The sequence below is a fragment of the Mytilus edulis genome, chromosome 6, assembly GCF_963676685.1.
Source record: "Mytilus edulis chromosome 6, xbMytEdul2.2, whole genome shotgun sequence".
Lineage (NCBI taxonomy): Eukaryota > Metazoa > Mollusca > Bivalvia > Mytilida > Mytilidae > Mytilus > Mytilus edulis.
In genome coordinates this window covers 3,531,965-3,548,331 of record NC_092349.1, presented here as the reverse complement: position 1 = coordinate 3,548,331, position 16,367 = coordinate 3,531,965, and the positions used below count along the sequence as shown (strand labels likewise).

At 31.7% G+C, this 16,367-nt stretch overlaps 1 protein-coding gene across 1 annotated transcript; it reads right to left on the bottom strand.

Moving 5' to 3' along the window:
• Window positions 1–1,078: 1,078 nt before the first annotated feature.
• LOC139526963 (cytochrome P450 2U1-like) lies at window positions 1,079–16,306 on the bottom strand. The gene is made up of 5 exons (XM_071322149.1): window positions 16,201–16,306; window positions 8,406–8,959; window positions 5,551–6,330; window positions 4,534–4,633; window positions 1,079–2,783 (listed from the first exon to the last, which is right to left on the bottom strand). The coding sequence occupies exons 2-5, from the start codon at window positions 8,770–8,772 to the stop codon at window positions 2,537–2,539; spliced, it is 1,494 nt and encodes a 497-aa protein (XP_071178250.1). The 5' UTR covers window positions 8,773–8,959; window positions 16,201–16,306; the 3' UTR covers window positions 1,079–2,536.
• Between the last annotated feature and the right edge of the window lie 61 nt (window positions 16,307–16,367).

The following is a 16,367-nucleotide window of genomic DNA, read 5'->3' as shown; positions in this document are numbered from 1 at the left end:
AGAAAATGATAGTGCGAGTGGGGCATTGGTGTACTGAGGACACATTCTTGTTTTTAGCCATGGCGTTGTCCGTTTATTTTCAATCTATGAGTTTGACTGTCCCTCTGGTATCTTTGGTTCTTCTTTTATCTGTCTCAGTGCAATAATTTAGACAAAGAAATTCTTTAAACTTTAAACTTAAAATATCTTACAAGAAATGTAAGTTGGGATCCCTTACAATGTTATAATTCATATATTTCTTTTTCCAAGATGATTAACTTTTTTGGTAAAATATTTGGTCTGCACTCTTCCAAGAACTTATTGATAAAGCCTTTCATATAAACTTAACAGAAATTCTATAAGAAATGCAGTTGTGAGAGTATTTACAATGCTAAGTTCAATATAAATTATGCATGTAATAGATTAGTGCTGATTTACAATCCACCAAAACATTGGTGGTATACACAAAGATATAAGTTCAATGGCATAACTCTTTTTACAAGAATATGCCCATAGTACACGGATGCCCCATCCACACTATCATTTTCTATGTTCAGTGGACCGTGAAATTGGGGTAAAAATTCTAATTTGGCATTAAAATTAGAAAGAGCATATCATAGGGAGCATTTGTACTAAGTTTCAAATTGACTTGATTTCAACTTCATCAAAAACTACCTTGACCAAAAACTTTAACCTGAAGTGGGGGACAGACGGACAGATGGACGAACCAATGGACCCACAGACCAGAAATCATTATGCCCATAAATTGGGCATAAAAATAGTTGATTGACATGGATTTTTTTCCTTGTCCAAAATATTGCTGATATAAACCTTTGATATAAAGTTCATAAATATCTGGCAAGAACTTTACACTTGGATGAGTTTTCAATGCAATTTTCTCAAGAATTTACTTTTCTAACAAAACAACTGCAAAAATAATTGATGAAAGTAGGTCATACCATGTTTGCTCTATCTAATGTTCATTCCACGATAAATATTTATGAAGGAGGATGTGACATAAAAACATAACATGAGAACTGGGGATACTTATAAGAATACTATAGTAATAAATCATCAATTTGACATAGATCAACACAACTGAACTTTAAATATCTTTTATTACAAAGACAACAAGATTTTATAAAAAAAAAAAAAATATATATATATATTGACTAGAACAAAATTCACATAGGATGCTCTGGCATAAGCTTGCATTTCACAACCCATATAAACTCATTCACATATGGAATAATTTTGTATTAAAAAACTTATGTCATATTATTAAAATAAAACTATAAATATATACATGATATGTATGAAATCATTGACTGACCTAAGGGGGGCCCGCTCCAGTCATGCTCCAGTGATTCCCTATATAATCAACATTTTTTCCCCACAAAAGGGGGGCCCAGGGCCCCAAAGGGCGCCCCTGGATCTGCTTATGCTTTGTGTAGGGAAATGTATAAATATTTGTATTTTTTCTAAGGTTCAAGTAGAATTTTTCAAGTTTATGAGACAAGATTCTTAATGATGATCTCATGTAAATAATCATATAGATTGTGTTATCAAATTATTGCGAAATATAAAATTTGACTAGTAAAAATGTAAAATACAAAAAAACAAGAAATTTAACAAAAACATGTATAAAAATTCAAACAATAAATAATAACAGTAATACAGTGTATACTATAATAAAACATCTTACATGTAAAATGAATAAAAAAAAAAAATATATCACAAACAATATAAACAATAAAGCATTTTACAAAGGGTATAGTGTTTTTCTGTTTTAAGTTTTGGATTTTTTTTATTGACTAACAGAATAATTGTCATGTTATAAAAGATGGGGCTTATTTAGAATACTGAGGAGTCACTATGCCTAGCCAAATTCCAATTTTTGTGGATTTGGATTGTACAGGGGATCTATGTAAATACAATTTTCTATAGGAATGTATATGCTGAAGAAATGCAAAACCACAAAATCAAAAACAATGTATCAGCAATTTTGAAAGTTTTCCTCAATACACAAATCGTGTTACCCACACAATAAATGAAAATCATAAGAAAAAAAAACACCGATGTCATCACAATATCTAAGAAAAAGAGATTGGAAGCAATATATTAGTCCATAAAACACAACATTGAAAACTTGAGATTGACAACACTCATCCTAGTAAAAACAAGACTGGACTTAATGCCACCATCAGGGACGCACATGATTACTGACAATTGTAGTTGATATTGATTAACAATCTATGGCAATCTATTACTTTATCATAAGTAATTAGATTATTTTTTGTTTACTGTCAATGACATGTAATTTGGTCTCTGGGCAATGAATTTATGCACAGAATTTAATCCAATGGTTATAAAGATACAGTAAAAGGCAGAGTTGTTGTTTTATAAAAAATATTTTTGAAATTAGTTAAGGCCTCCATAACTCAAAGTTACTGTATTTTTAAGTACTTTTAAGCATAGATTGTCTTAACCTACAAAATTGCTAATCAATATTAACGAAACCAACATAAATAGTGAAACAACAGTGTTTATAGCTTCTTCAGTCAACAACCCGTGATTGCACAAATACTTTAAATGGCTTTGGATGAACTATTTCATCAAATTCTGACTCCAGTTTAAAGACCTGTCCATTCTCTGCAGCTGTTACTGTAACTTGATGCATAATGTAAGTAAAGAAGAGGAATATCTCCACATCCACAAGAGTCTCTCCTGGACAACTTCTCTTACCAGCACCAAATGGCATATACTGATCTGGTATAACAAGATTCTGTTTGTCATCAAGGAACCTGAAAATATAGAGTTTATAAATGTTTGTTTACCCTTATAGGAGGAATAACAGATAAACAGGATTATCCTTAGGAGTGTCCTTCATGTTATGGTTGTAGACATATACATTTTTCATCTATCTGATGTGTTGAGACCTTTTTAACTGATTTTTATAGTTTGTTCTTTGTTGTATTATTACATCACTGTCCAAGTTTAGGGCGGGAGAAAAGTTTATGAAGAAGGGACATAAAGTGATTGCAAAAATCCTAAGAAATAGCATGCGTACCACTTTATTCTCATTAGAAGAGTCTGTGCCAGTTTGGCTGAATTCTTTCAAGCCATTTTAATGTATTTGCGGAAGCTAATTAGCAATAAAATGAATTGCAGACAATCAAGATAGAAATGGGGCCATTTATAGCTTGATGTTCGGTGTGAAAGCTGTACTTTGACCTTTAATTGTCAACTTTTTATAACTTGCGACTTGGATGGAGAGTTAACACATTGGTACTCATACCACATCTTCTTATTTATATCTACCTATTTATTGTAAGAAACAGGTGAATTACTGTCAGATATTTGCCCGGGTTGTTTGTGGGGTTTCTGTCATAGTTTTCTATGTTTTGTTTTGTATACTGTTGCTTTTCTTTTTTTGCCATGTACGTTGATGTCAAGATTGTTTTCAACTTATGAGTTTTAATTTTCTTTGGTATCGTTTGCCTCTCCTTTGACACAATTAAAGAACCTTAGTGAGCACGCTCACATACATGTACCCCACGTCCCCACATTGTCATTGGAGAAATTAAATAAGTATAAGAAAAAATACTGAATAATAATTTCCTGTCAATATACACATCTACATTGTATGTCCTTATTATCTACAAAATTTCATGAAATTCTGTTGTGTGTTTTCAGAGGAGTTGAGATGACAAACTGTTGCAGAAGTACATTGAAGCAAATAAGTTCAAAAGGGCATAACTCCTAGAAAAAAAATTGAATCGTAATTTCCTGTTGAAATGCACATCTACGTAGTATGTCCTTATTATCTACAAAGTTTCATGAAATTCTGTTGTGTGGTTTCAGAGGAGTTGAGATGACAAACTGTTGAAGTAGTACCTTAAAGCAAATAAGTTCAAAGAGGTGTAACTCTTAGAAAATAATTGAATCATGATTTCCTGTCGATATGCACATCTACATAGTATGTCCTTAATATCTGAAAAGGTTTTATGAAATTCTGTTATGTAGTTTTAGAGGAGTTGCGATGACAAACTGTTGCAGTAGTACATTAAAGTAAATAAGTTCAAAGGGGCGTAACTCCTAGAAAAAAAATTGAATCGCAATCTCCCGTCGATATGCACAACTACATAGTATCATAGTATGTCCTTATTATCTGAAAAAGTTTCGTGAAATTCTGTTGTGTGGTTTGAGAGGAGTTGTGATGACAAACTGTTGCAGTAGTACATTAAAGTAAATAAGTTCAAAGGGGCGTAACTCCTAGAAAAAAAATTGAATCACAATTTCCCGTCGATATGCACAACTACATAGTATGTCCTTATTATCTGAAAAGGTTTCATGAAATTCTGTTGTGTGGTTTGAGAGGAGTTGCGATGACAAGAAACAGGACTGACGGACGGACGGACGGACGGACGGATGGACGGGTCAAAAACATTATACCCTCCGCAACTTCCTTGCCTGGGGTATAATAAGTATTGGATAACCAAAAAGGGACAAAGTAAAACTTCATGCAATTCTCAATTTGATATTCAAACTAACCTGTGTGGGTCAAATCTCATTGGATTTTTCCAGTATCTTTTATCATGATGAATGCTCCAAATGTTAAACATCATTATTGTATCTTCTGGTATATCAAAACCTGAATATCATAAATATAATTGATTAAACAAGAGATTTATAATTAAAAAAAAATGTAGTCCACAAGACAAAATTTTACTTGTTGATTTTTATACTTTACTTAACAATGTGCTTATGAACTTAAATGGTCTTTTCTCGTGATCTGAACAACATACATCACTGTTTATGTTTGTGTTGTTTACTTTCTTTGACATATCAGCTAAACCAGAAAATAACAATGGAATATGAAGTTATTTCAATATTCAGACCAATTAATAATAAATAAGAGAAAAATGTTAGTGAAGCTAACTATATGCATAACCAAAAATGTAGGGATTTTAACTAACATGTTAAACCCCGCCACATTCTGTATGTATGTGCCTGTCCCAAGTTACGAGCCTGTAATTCAATGGTTGTCATTTGTTGATGTATTATTTACATATTTGTTTTTCATTAAAAATTTTTACATAAATTTGGCCGTTAGTTTTATTGTTTGAATTGTTTTACATTTGTTATTTTGGGGTCAGACTCTTTTAGCTCTGACAATGCGGTATGGCCTTTGCTTATTGTTGAAGGCCGTATGGTGAGTCACCTATAGTTGTTAATTTCTTTGTCATTGGGTCTCTTGTGGAGAGTTGTCTCATTGGCAATCATACCACATCTTCAGGCTGGAAACAGAACTACAAATGTATATTTGAAAGTGGCCTTTCTGTGGATTCAATTATTTTCGTAATACACATTTTCGTAGATTTAGGAAAACTTGCATATTTGTAGATACCCCGGTATTTCATTTTGTGGTTTTGGCAAAGTCTGCATATATATATATATATATATATATATTTATTTATAAAATTTGTAGTTTGTGATTCCCCTGTACTAATGAATTCAACAAAACTTGGTATCCAATGAATATTAATGAATCCACTGTAACAGAATTACCTTGAAATACACAGTGCTTTGTTGTTCTGTGGGGCTGAAGGAAAGGGAATACAGTAACAATTCTCTGGACCTCTAAAATAACGGCCATTGTGTAAGGTAAATATGGCTGATTGACTAAGGACGGAAATCTCTCTCTACCAACAACTTCATCTAGTTCTCTCTGAACTAATTTTTGGCAATCTGGGAATGCCACCATGTAACCAATTAGCCACTGTAGGATTGCTGGTACTGCTGAAAACCCTGACTCAAATATCTCCATAAGGAGGTACTCGATATCATCACAATCAATAAGGCCGTGATCCTCGTCACTTTCTATAAACAAGAGTAAGTGATCTACAATGTCTCTGAGTCTATGTGGACTGTATGTATCTTTATGGTGATTGAGCATGTCTCTTTGAAATGCCATCTGAAGTTCAGTTCTTTCAACAGTATTTTGAAAATCGTCTTTATAAAAAGAATGTAAAAACGGAAAGAAATTATTAGGACTAAAGACTTTCTTAGCATCTGATCGTGTTTTAAGTGATTTATATACATCCTGTATCGCCTGGTCTTGTGTTTGATGGAAGACCAAAGTCATCATAATATGCAAATGAGCAAATTGGAATGATTCTTTTGGGTCAAATTCTTCTTCTTGTTTGAGGAAATAACATAAGAGATTGACAGCCTCAGTAGTTATCTTTTCTTCAATGTTTGTGTCTACGGAACAATAACTTCCTAGACAGTCTATGATGAACTTTTTCTTTATTGATGTTTTTTCATCAAAGTCAGCAGTTCCCAAACCTAAAATATAACAATAATATAAATGCTGATGAGCTTAAATAATAGAACATTGTGGACGTAATATTATACAAAATGTATGGGCAAATGGGAAACGTAAACATTCATTGTTTATTGTATTTAAATTGATGTATATACAACTCGTCTAAACATCAACCCAACAATGTTAGATCTGTAAATTTGCTTTCGCAAATTTTTTTTTCTTCCCTCGCCGGGATTCGAACCCATGCTACTGAGATATCGTGCAAAATATTTTCATATTAATAAATAAACACGTAAACATGCAAACCACACTCCTTTATTTTGGACACACCTAATCGCCTGTACTGTAGCCGCCTGTACGAACTGTGACGCCCGTATATGACACGGAAACCAGGCGTAAAAATCATACTTTATCCTGGCGGCATTGCAGTGTTTACAAAATACATATCCAGGCGTCAACCAGGCGTAAACCAGGCGTAAATTAGGCGTAAGTAAGGCGTAAACCAGGCGTAAAATTAGGCGTAATATTTAAATGAGTACGCCTGGTTCACAAAAAAATAGGCGTAATATGCAAATGAGTACGCCTGGTCAATAAATAAACCAGGCGTAATATCCTTACATAATACTACACTTATTTTAGTTCAGTGTATTTAACCCTAAGCTGTGTACTTTTGTGTATTTGATACAAACTTCTGTACTGTTGCTTTTATTTCTTATTGTTTGACAAAAAACTTGAAATATTAACCATTGAAGAAGCTAATATATATAGAAATAAATACATTTTATGCAGACAATGGCTCAAATAAGTTTAAGTTTAAATAAGAATTATAACTGTTACAATTATTTTTTCTTGAAATAAAAGTAGCATTTTAACTAAGTTGTTTTTGAAAATTATTGTCTTTTGAACTAATTTATAAATGATAATACTGCAATTTAACTTAAAGTAAAACATTTTAATGTTATTATCTAAGGATAAAGGTTTTGGGATTTCAAAAATTCTGATAGAACATAATACTTAATAACTTAGTTATACTCACATTATTATTATTTACCATGTATTACTACTTTCCTTTTATTTCACAACTTTCATTAATTTATTTGATTCAGTAATTTCCAATTTCAGATTCTTCCAAAAAGCACAAAACAAGCAAATTATCCCTGAATATATGAAGCTGCCATGTGTCCAACACTTACAAACTAAAACCAAAGAGCCAAATTTTGAAAAAAAATCCCATGATCCTTTAAACAAAGCATTATGGGTATTTCTATTTACGCCATACCAACAGTTTTACGCCCGTAAGAAAATTTACGCCTTGCTTATTTCAATTTACGCCCGTAAGAAAACTTACGCCTTGCTTATTTCAATTTACGCCAGGTTATCTGCTTTTTTCTACGGCTGTAAGGACTACAAATTTACGTTTCCTGCTCCCTTACGCTTGGATCTAGACACGTAACTACCACTTACGCCTGGTTTACGCCTTATTTCCAGGCGTAATACGCCTTATAATTTCGTACGGGCGTCCCGCTATACCACAGTATCACCTGGGCTTCACAATAATAAAGCTTGCAGTGGACGTGTGTTACCTTTCCTCGTCAGTTTTAATCTAGCGTCGTACTACAGTACACGATAATATAAGGCATGGAGATGTTATTGTTACAAATCAACTCAATTATCCTAAGGATCCTACAAATTAATGCAAGATACAGTCACAGAAAATGATTATATTTATTATTAAAGTACGTCTGAGTCAGTGACAACTCTACAACAGATTTATCCATCGGATCACCAGCAATGATGGTGATACATATCTGTGTACATTATGTATATACAACTCGTCTAAACATCAACCCAACAATGTTAGATCTGTAAATTTGCTTTCGCAAATTTTTTGTTCTTCCCTCGCCGGGATTTGAACCCATGCTACTGAGATATCGTGACACCTAATTGCCTGTACTGTGAATTTAAACATATAAATTTTAATCTTTTTCAACAATTTGTGAGTTTGCAATTTTTCTGTGTTAAAGTTGAACAAAAAAGCATTATTAATCTAATTAAATTGAAAAAAAATATTCCACAAATATAATTTACTATTTACCTTTTTGTCTGCAACCATGGAACAACCAATGGAAAGATGGTAGGTTTGGCCTGTCATCAAATGTGTCATCTGATTGGTTTAGACCATTAATAACACCATCCAATGAGCAAACAAATACAATTCTATTTTTCCCAGCTTTAAGGCTAAATATATCACCATACTTATTTTTCAAATTTGTTAACCGAATGTGGTGTTTTCCTTGGAACAAGATAGGATTTCCAATGATCGGCCATGGAAATGGACCAGGTGGAAAACCATTATGTGTTTTTCTCCAAAGATATATTGCACTTAAAAAAAACATAAAGAAAACCAAAAACAGCTGGTTCGTTTCCAGATTACTGAAAAATTCGGCATGCAACATTTTCATCAGATGCTTAGAACTGGTTTGATTTAATTTTACGTAATTTTTTCAGTCCAATTATATCTGCTTACTGTTATGTCAAACTCTATATATATATATATATAGCTAACATAAAGTGTAATGAGATTCATGAAGTCTTTCATTTGAGATAATCTTTACAGTTTCCCTCACGTCAGAATATGGTTTCATTTCTCTGAAAAGAAAGGAAAAGAAAACATGTTATAAATTTAACTGGTACATGTAACATGTAAAATAAAAATTTAATTTCTACTGCCACACACAGACTTCAAACTGTTACCATGTTAAATAAGTACCTAGTATATATACACATTTGTGTAGCTACTGTTAATTGTAAAAGAGGGCAATTACTGGATGGCATGCTTTATTTGTAAAATTAAAATGTGAATATGTTTTCATACAGTCGAAGTCATAATGACCTTACATGTACATAACTATTTGACTAATTATCATCCAATATTATTATACTTAACAAGTTACATGTACCGTAAACAAGCTGAAGCCCCACCTCGCGGCCTATTGATTGCAGTTGTCAATCTTTATTTACAATGCTTGAGCAAACATTTCTACTTGTAAACAAAGCAAGAATGCCAAGGAAACCTTTAAGGCACTGGCTACGGTTACATGGAAATGTAACAATAATAAAAATATTATTGTTACATTGGAGACTAATTGCCGGAATGCAAAGTTGGGTAAGGAACCAATTAATTACGAATGTAACAATAATTATTGAGGCTACGGTTACATTGTGTTATTGTTACATGAAAAACAGCAATGTATGCATGCTAGATTTATTAAATTCAAATCTTCTATAGTTGTGTTGTTTAATTCTTTCACATGTACTAAATAGTATTGTAATAATGATAAATAATACATATCATCATTCAACAAATGGTGTTTAAATAGTTTAACTGCACACCTACTCTTATTACTGTCATCATGGTTAGGGTTAGGGTTACTTTGCCACAATGGATGAAGAGATTCCTATTACCAATTTTGTTTTGGATGAAAAAATTAAAACTTGGGATGCGTTTGAAACGAAACTGAAACAATATCAAGACACAAATTGCATACAGCTATAGATACGAACGCAGCTCTAAAAAAGTTTGATACATCCAAAGCAAATTACAGTTTACTAACTGCTAAGTTGGATACTAAAATCTGAGGTAAACCTAAAATCCGTAATGGACAGGAATGCGATCATATTGAAAGACGACATGAAACTACATCACATGCTTCCAACCAAAATATTGGATAAGAATATCAACATTGCTAGAGTAAAAAAGTATTTCTCACCAGAACCATGGCAAACATTAAATGTTGCCTTATCTTCTAAAACGAATATCGCAGAATGGAATTATACTACGTTCACAAAGCGGCACCACTGGTGTGTGATCATGGTGATGGCTGCTTGGAGTGGTTTCGTCAAAAATGTGTCGTACATGTACTTAAACTTACTCCAAAATTCACTTACGGGATATGTAGAAACTGTCATTGTAAATAAAAAAAAATAAAGAAATTGTATGTAATAATTGTATGTCTTGTAAATATAAAATAAATGTCTTCAACTTTTATTATTTAGTATACCTATTACAAGTTTCATCGTAGTGACATTGCTGTTTTTCATGTAACAATAACGCTATGTAACCGTAGCCTCAATAGTTATTGTTACATTCGTAATTAGTCAGGTCCTCACCCAACCATGCATTCCGGAATTTAGTCTCCAATGTAACAATAATATTTTTATTATTGTTACATTTCCATGTAACTGTAGCCAGTGCCTATATTGCCAACCTTTAAACTTAACAAACATTAGGAAAACAGTTCTTCCAAATAACTTGCCCTAATTTCTGAAGTTAGTACTCTGTAAAATGTAAACCTAATATTTTAAGATTGATAATACAAAGTAAAATATTATCTTGAGATACTTCAATAATATGCTGATGAGCATACAAATTATTTGTTATGATAATGATAAGAAGGGTTACTCTTGATTTTCAGTTTTGGTGTGTGTAAAGAATACATTTTATATTTTAACTAATTAGGACATCAAACTGGATTTTACTATATATATTTTATCAACAAGAAGTTGATATGAATAATGTTTATCATATTTTGTGAACTTGGGATTATCCCTTTTCTTTTTTGGAAAAAATATTTGCAAATGAAATTTAATAAAAAAAAGAAAAAAGAAGCAGACTTATACATACTAGTTCTACAAATATGGGCTTTTGGCATATATGACATAACACATAATTAAAAATACACTTGAATCCATTATCATGATTATTGGATGTTGAAACTGAGAACACACTTACTTAGACAGATGACAATTATGAGTATAAACACGATAAAGGAAAATATCACATACAAATAGTAGATCTTACTGTTGACAAATAGTAAATTTACTTGGTAACAATACAGAGAGAATACATTAATAGTAATACTGTAATCTTAATAAAAAAAAAGGGGGGATAAGTTAGTAGCATTATCATCAAAATATACACTGCAAACTTCGATAAATAAGTCAATGAAAAAACTCAAGTTATCATTGGTATGAGGTCTAAAACTGTAGTTGGAAATCTTAAGATTTGACAAATCTTACATGTATAGAATAGCATAGCTGTAGTTGGAGTACATGCATGACATGTGTACATGTACGGTACCTTCATGGCAAATAACGTTAAAAAATCTTGCCAAATCATGATGAAAAGTGTAATTTTTTGGGCATGGCAATAAAATGTACACATTCATTCTTTAAGACATTTTATAAATCAACTGATTTATACGAATCACATTAATTTTTTCCCAAAATAACAGTGACGAATCGTCGATAATTATTTGAGACCTCTGACATGTCTGACAAACCACAATAAATAAGGATATTTTAATGAATCATGGTAAAATTTAACCTATTAGATATGTTAGACACTAACAGTAGCCAAAAATAACTGTTTTACTCCTAACGTTAAAGGGCATTCCTACAGACAGACAATTACAGGCCATTACTAATTAATCCTGATCAGAGTGACAACAATAATCATAAGAGGAATAAGTCCCCTATAACAGTAGAAAAATCAATAAAAAACAAGAATGTGTCCTCAGTACATGAATGCCCCACTTGCACTATCATTTTCTATGTTCAGTGGACCGTGAAATTGTGGTAAAATCTCTAATTTGGCATTAAAATTAGAAAGATCATATCATAGGGAACATGTGTACCAAGTTTGAAGTCGATTGGACTTCAACTTCATCAAAAACTACCTCGACCAAAAACTTTAACCTGAAGCGGGACAGACGGACGGACGAACGAACGGACGCACAGACCAGAAAACATAATGCCCCTCTACTATTGTAGGTGGGGCATAAGTGGGGCATAAAAATTATAAAACAATCGGGAAACTTTCTCAAAATTTTCATTGAACTAATCATGCTAATGAACTCAAAATTGTTAACTCTTTTTATTGTCACTTTTTATAATTCCTGCATCTGTGCAAAAATGTACTTCCTTTTTTGGGTCCCGTTTGCATGAAACTTTTGAGTAAAATATATATTTATCAGTCTAGTATAATATAGGAAGGAACGCAATACCAATTTCATTTTTAATAACTCCTTGATATATGAAAAACATTAGTAGTTTAATACCTGATCATAGTTTTTTTTTATACGACCGCAAAATTTGAAAAATTTTTCGTCGTATATTGCTATCACGTTGGCGTCGGCGTCGTCGGCGTCGTCGTCGTCGTCGTCGTCCGGCGTCCGAATACTTTTAGTTTTCGCACTCTAACTTTAGTAAAAGTGAATGGAAATCTATGAAATTTTAACACAAGGTTTATGACCACAAAAGGAAGGTTGGTATTGATTTTGGGAGTTTTGGTCCCAACATTTTAGGAATTAGGGGCCAAAAAGGGCCCAAATAAGCATTTTCTTGGTTTTCGCACTATAACTTTAGTTTAAGTGAATAGAAATCTATGAAATTTTGACACAAGGTTTATGACCACAAAAGGAAGGTTGGGATTGATTTTGGGGGTTTTGGTTCCAACAGTTTAGGAATTAAGGGCCAAAAAAGGGCCCAAATAAGCATTATTCTTGGTTTTCGCACAATAACTTTAGTATAAGTAAATAGAAATCAATGAAATTTTAGCACAAGGTTTATGACCACAAAAGGAAGGTTGGGATTGATTTTTGGAGTTGAGGTCACAACAGTTTATGAATTAGGGGCCAAAAAGGGGCCCTATTAAGCATTATTTTTGGTTTTTGCACCATAACTTTAGTATAAGTTAATAGAAATCTATGAAATTTAAACACAAGGTTTATGACCATAAAAGGAAGGTTGGGTTTGATTTTGGGAGTTTTGGTCCTAACAGTTTAGGAATAAGGGGCCCAAAGGGTCCAAAATTGAACTTTGTGTGATTTCATCAAAAATTGAATAATTGGGGTTCTTTGATATGCCGAATCTAACTATGTATGTAGATTCTTAATTTTTGGTCCCGTTTTCAAATTGGTCTACATTAAGGTCCAAAGGGTCCAAAATTAAACTTAGTTTGATTTTAACAAAAATTGAATCCTTGGGGTTCTTTGATATGCTGAATTTAAAAATGTACTTAGATTTTTAATTGTTGGCCTAGTTTTCAAGTTGGTCCAAATGGGGGTCCAAAATTAAACTTTGTTTGATTTCTTCAAAAATTGAATAAATGGGTTCTTTGATATGCCAAATCTAACTGTGTATGTAGATTCTTAATTTTTGGTCCAGTTTTCAAATTGGTCTACATTAAGGTCCAAAGGGTCCAAATTAAACTAAGTTTGATTTTAACAAAAATTAAATTCTTGGGCTTATTTGATATGCTTTATCTAAATATGTACTTTGATTTTTGATTATGAGCCCAGTTTTCAAATTGGTCCAAATCAGGATTCCATATCAAGTATTGTGCAATAGCAAGAAATTTTCAATTGCACAGTATTGCACAATAGCAAGAAATATCTAATTGCACAATATTGTGCAATAGCAATTAATTTTCAATTGGAGTTATCTTTCTTTGTATAGAATAGTAGTTGATAATATATGTTGGAAATTTGCCAGACATGACTATGATGTCATTTTCTATTTTTATTTGCCAATAACTTTATGTAAATAACTTCATTGGAAATTTGCCAATATAAAATGTTGCTGATGAAGCTTTTTTTCCTTATCTTATCTAAAATGTTTTAGATAATGTATGTTGGAAATTTGCCAGACATGACTATGATGTCATTTTCTATTTTTATTTGCCAATAACTTTATGTAAATAACTTCATTGGAAATTTGCCAATATAAAATGTTGCTGATGAAGTTTTTTTTATTGTTTTATACAATAAACAATGTATATTCACTTTTACTACCAACCAATCTTTACCATTCAGTGATAACAAGCACTTTATTTTACATTTTAATATTTTATGATGTATTTAAAAGAGTAGTTATTGTTGCAAACTCCATTAGAAATTTGAATTGATATCAGTTTTGGAAAAAAGGAAACGGGGATGTGAAAAAAGGGGGGGGGGGGGTTAAATTTTTCTCATTTCAGATTTCATAAATAAAAAGAAAATTTCTTCAAACATTTTTTTGAGAGGATTAATATTCAACAGCATAGTGAATTGCTCAAAGGCAAAAAAAACCTTTTAAGTTCATTAGACCACATTCATTCTGTGTCAGAAACCTATGCTGTGTCAACTATTTAATTTTAGATTTAAATAAGAAGAAATCTTTAATTGATTTGTAAAATCTTGACATTTGTTTTGTGTAAAAAAAAACATGTAATGTCAAAAATTTGATCACAATCCAAATTCAGAGCTGTATCACGCTTGAATGTTTTGTCCATACTTGCCCCAACTGTTCAGGGTTCGACCTCTGCGGTCGTATAAAGCTGCGCCCTGCGGAGCACCTGGTTTTTTTTACATTGCATATGACGTCATTACTTTAAATAAGGTTGAATTAAAAAAAAAAATTCATACAGACTTCGTCCCCTTTCACAACTAATGCCTGCCTCATATTATACAATACATTACAATATTTTTATTGTCAATCAAGGACGTCCTAAATAAGAGAGCAGTATAATTACAAACAATTTATTACAATGATTATTATTAATTCTTAATGATATGGGGACAAAGTCCCCAATTATGGTAGAAAAATCAATAAGAAAAAAAAAAAAAAATCGGGAAAATTTCTCAATGAACTCAAAATCGTTAACTTTTTTTTCAGATCTACTTCCTGTTCCGGTTTTCACTGTGCAGAAATCTACTTCCTTTTCCAGTCTTGTTTGCATGAGACTTTGAATAAAATATATATTGATCAGTCTAATAAAATATAAGATTGGAACCCAATACAAATTCATTTTTAATAATTGTTTGAAATATGAAAAAAACGTTACTTGACGAAAGCGTTTCTTTTGTTTACATTGAATATGACGTCATAACTTAAAGATCGTCACAGTTAAATCCCTAACAACAGAACCAAAATCAGGAACGTTACGGTATTTCCGTTTCTTTTATCAATATGTTTTAATTAATTAATTTTTTTCCAGAGTGTCTACAAAATTAATGAACGGGCAGGTTATGTTGATGCTTTAAAAAATAGATCAGATCGATCATCATTATGTAAATTAAGAGTTAGTGCTCATAACCTTGCCATTGAAAGAGGAAGATATTTAAAAATGCCCAGAGATCAAAGAATTTGTGAAATCTGTAAAAGTGGCGAAATTGAAAATGAACAGCACATGTTGCTACACTGTAGCGGTTACTCCAGTATTAGAGAGTCTTTTGTATTAAAAATGTTTAATATTACAGGAAAAAGTGTAACCACATTGTGTGATAAAAATATAATAAATCTTATACTTAATAATACATCTTATAAGGCACTAAAATTATCTTCCTCTTTCGTAACAAATTGTTTTAATGCAAGAAGTAATCTATTGTAATAGATTTTCATTATACCTTTAATCGTTTATTTACATATATATATATAATTGTTTGTATTTTACTACCATGTATATCAAATTGTTTATCCATTCGGTCATTACCATTTATTGTAAATGCGTTTGTGCCAATAAAATATTGTCTATTAAAAAAAATAATACATACAGACTTCGTCCCCATTCACAGGTTATGCCTGCCTCATATTATACAATGACAAAAAACAACTTTATCAGAAAAATCTGAGGTGTGTATGTTGTGCCCATATTTTCAAGGATTTGTATATATTTTGGATTTTGCAGTATCTGAATCCGATATTTAAAAAAAGGTGCCAGGTATAAAAATAACAGAAAATTAAACTGGTAGAATAGAAATATAGCATCCAGTTTACATGAAAATTAAGTGAAGTAAAAACACTATAGCTACAGAACATGATTGATTCATGCTCCTGAGGTGTACATGTACCTGTTGTTTTCGTTTTCCCCAGCATCAGTTGCAGAGTCTGAATCAAACAAATGCTTGTAATTTGCCCCTTATATCAAATATAATTCTCATTTAAATTTAACTATATGACCTCGTGATATAAAAGTAACATGTGAAAAAAAATATTCATCTATTTCATTTATTCCAAA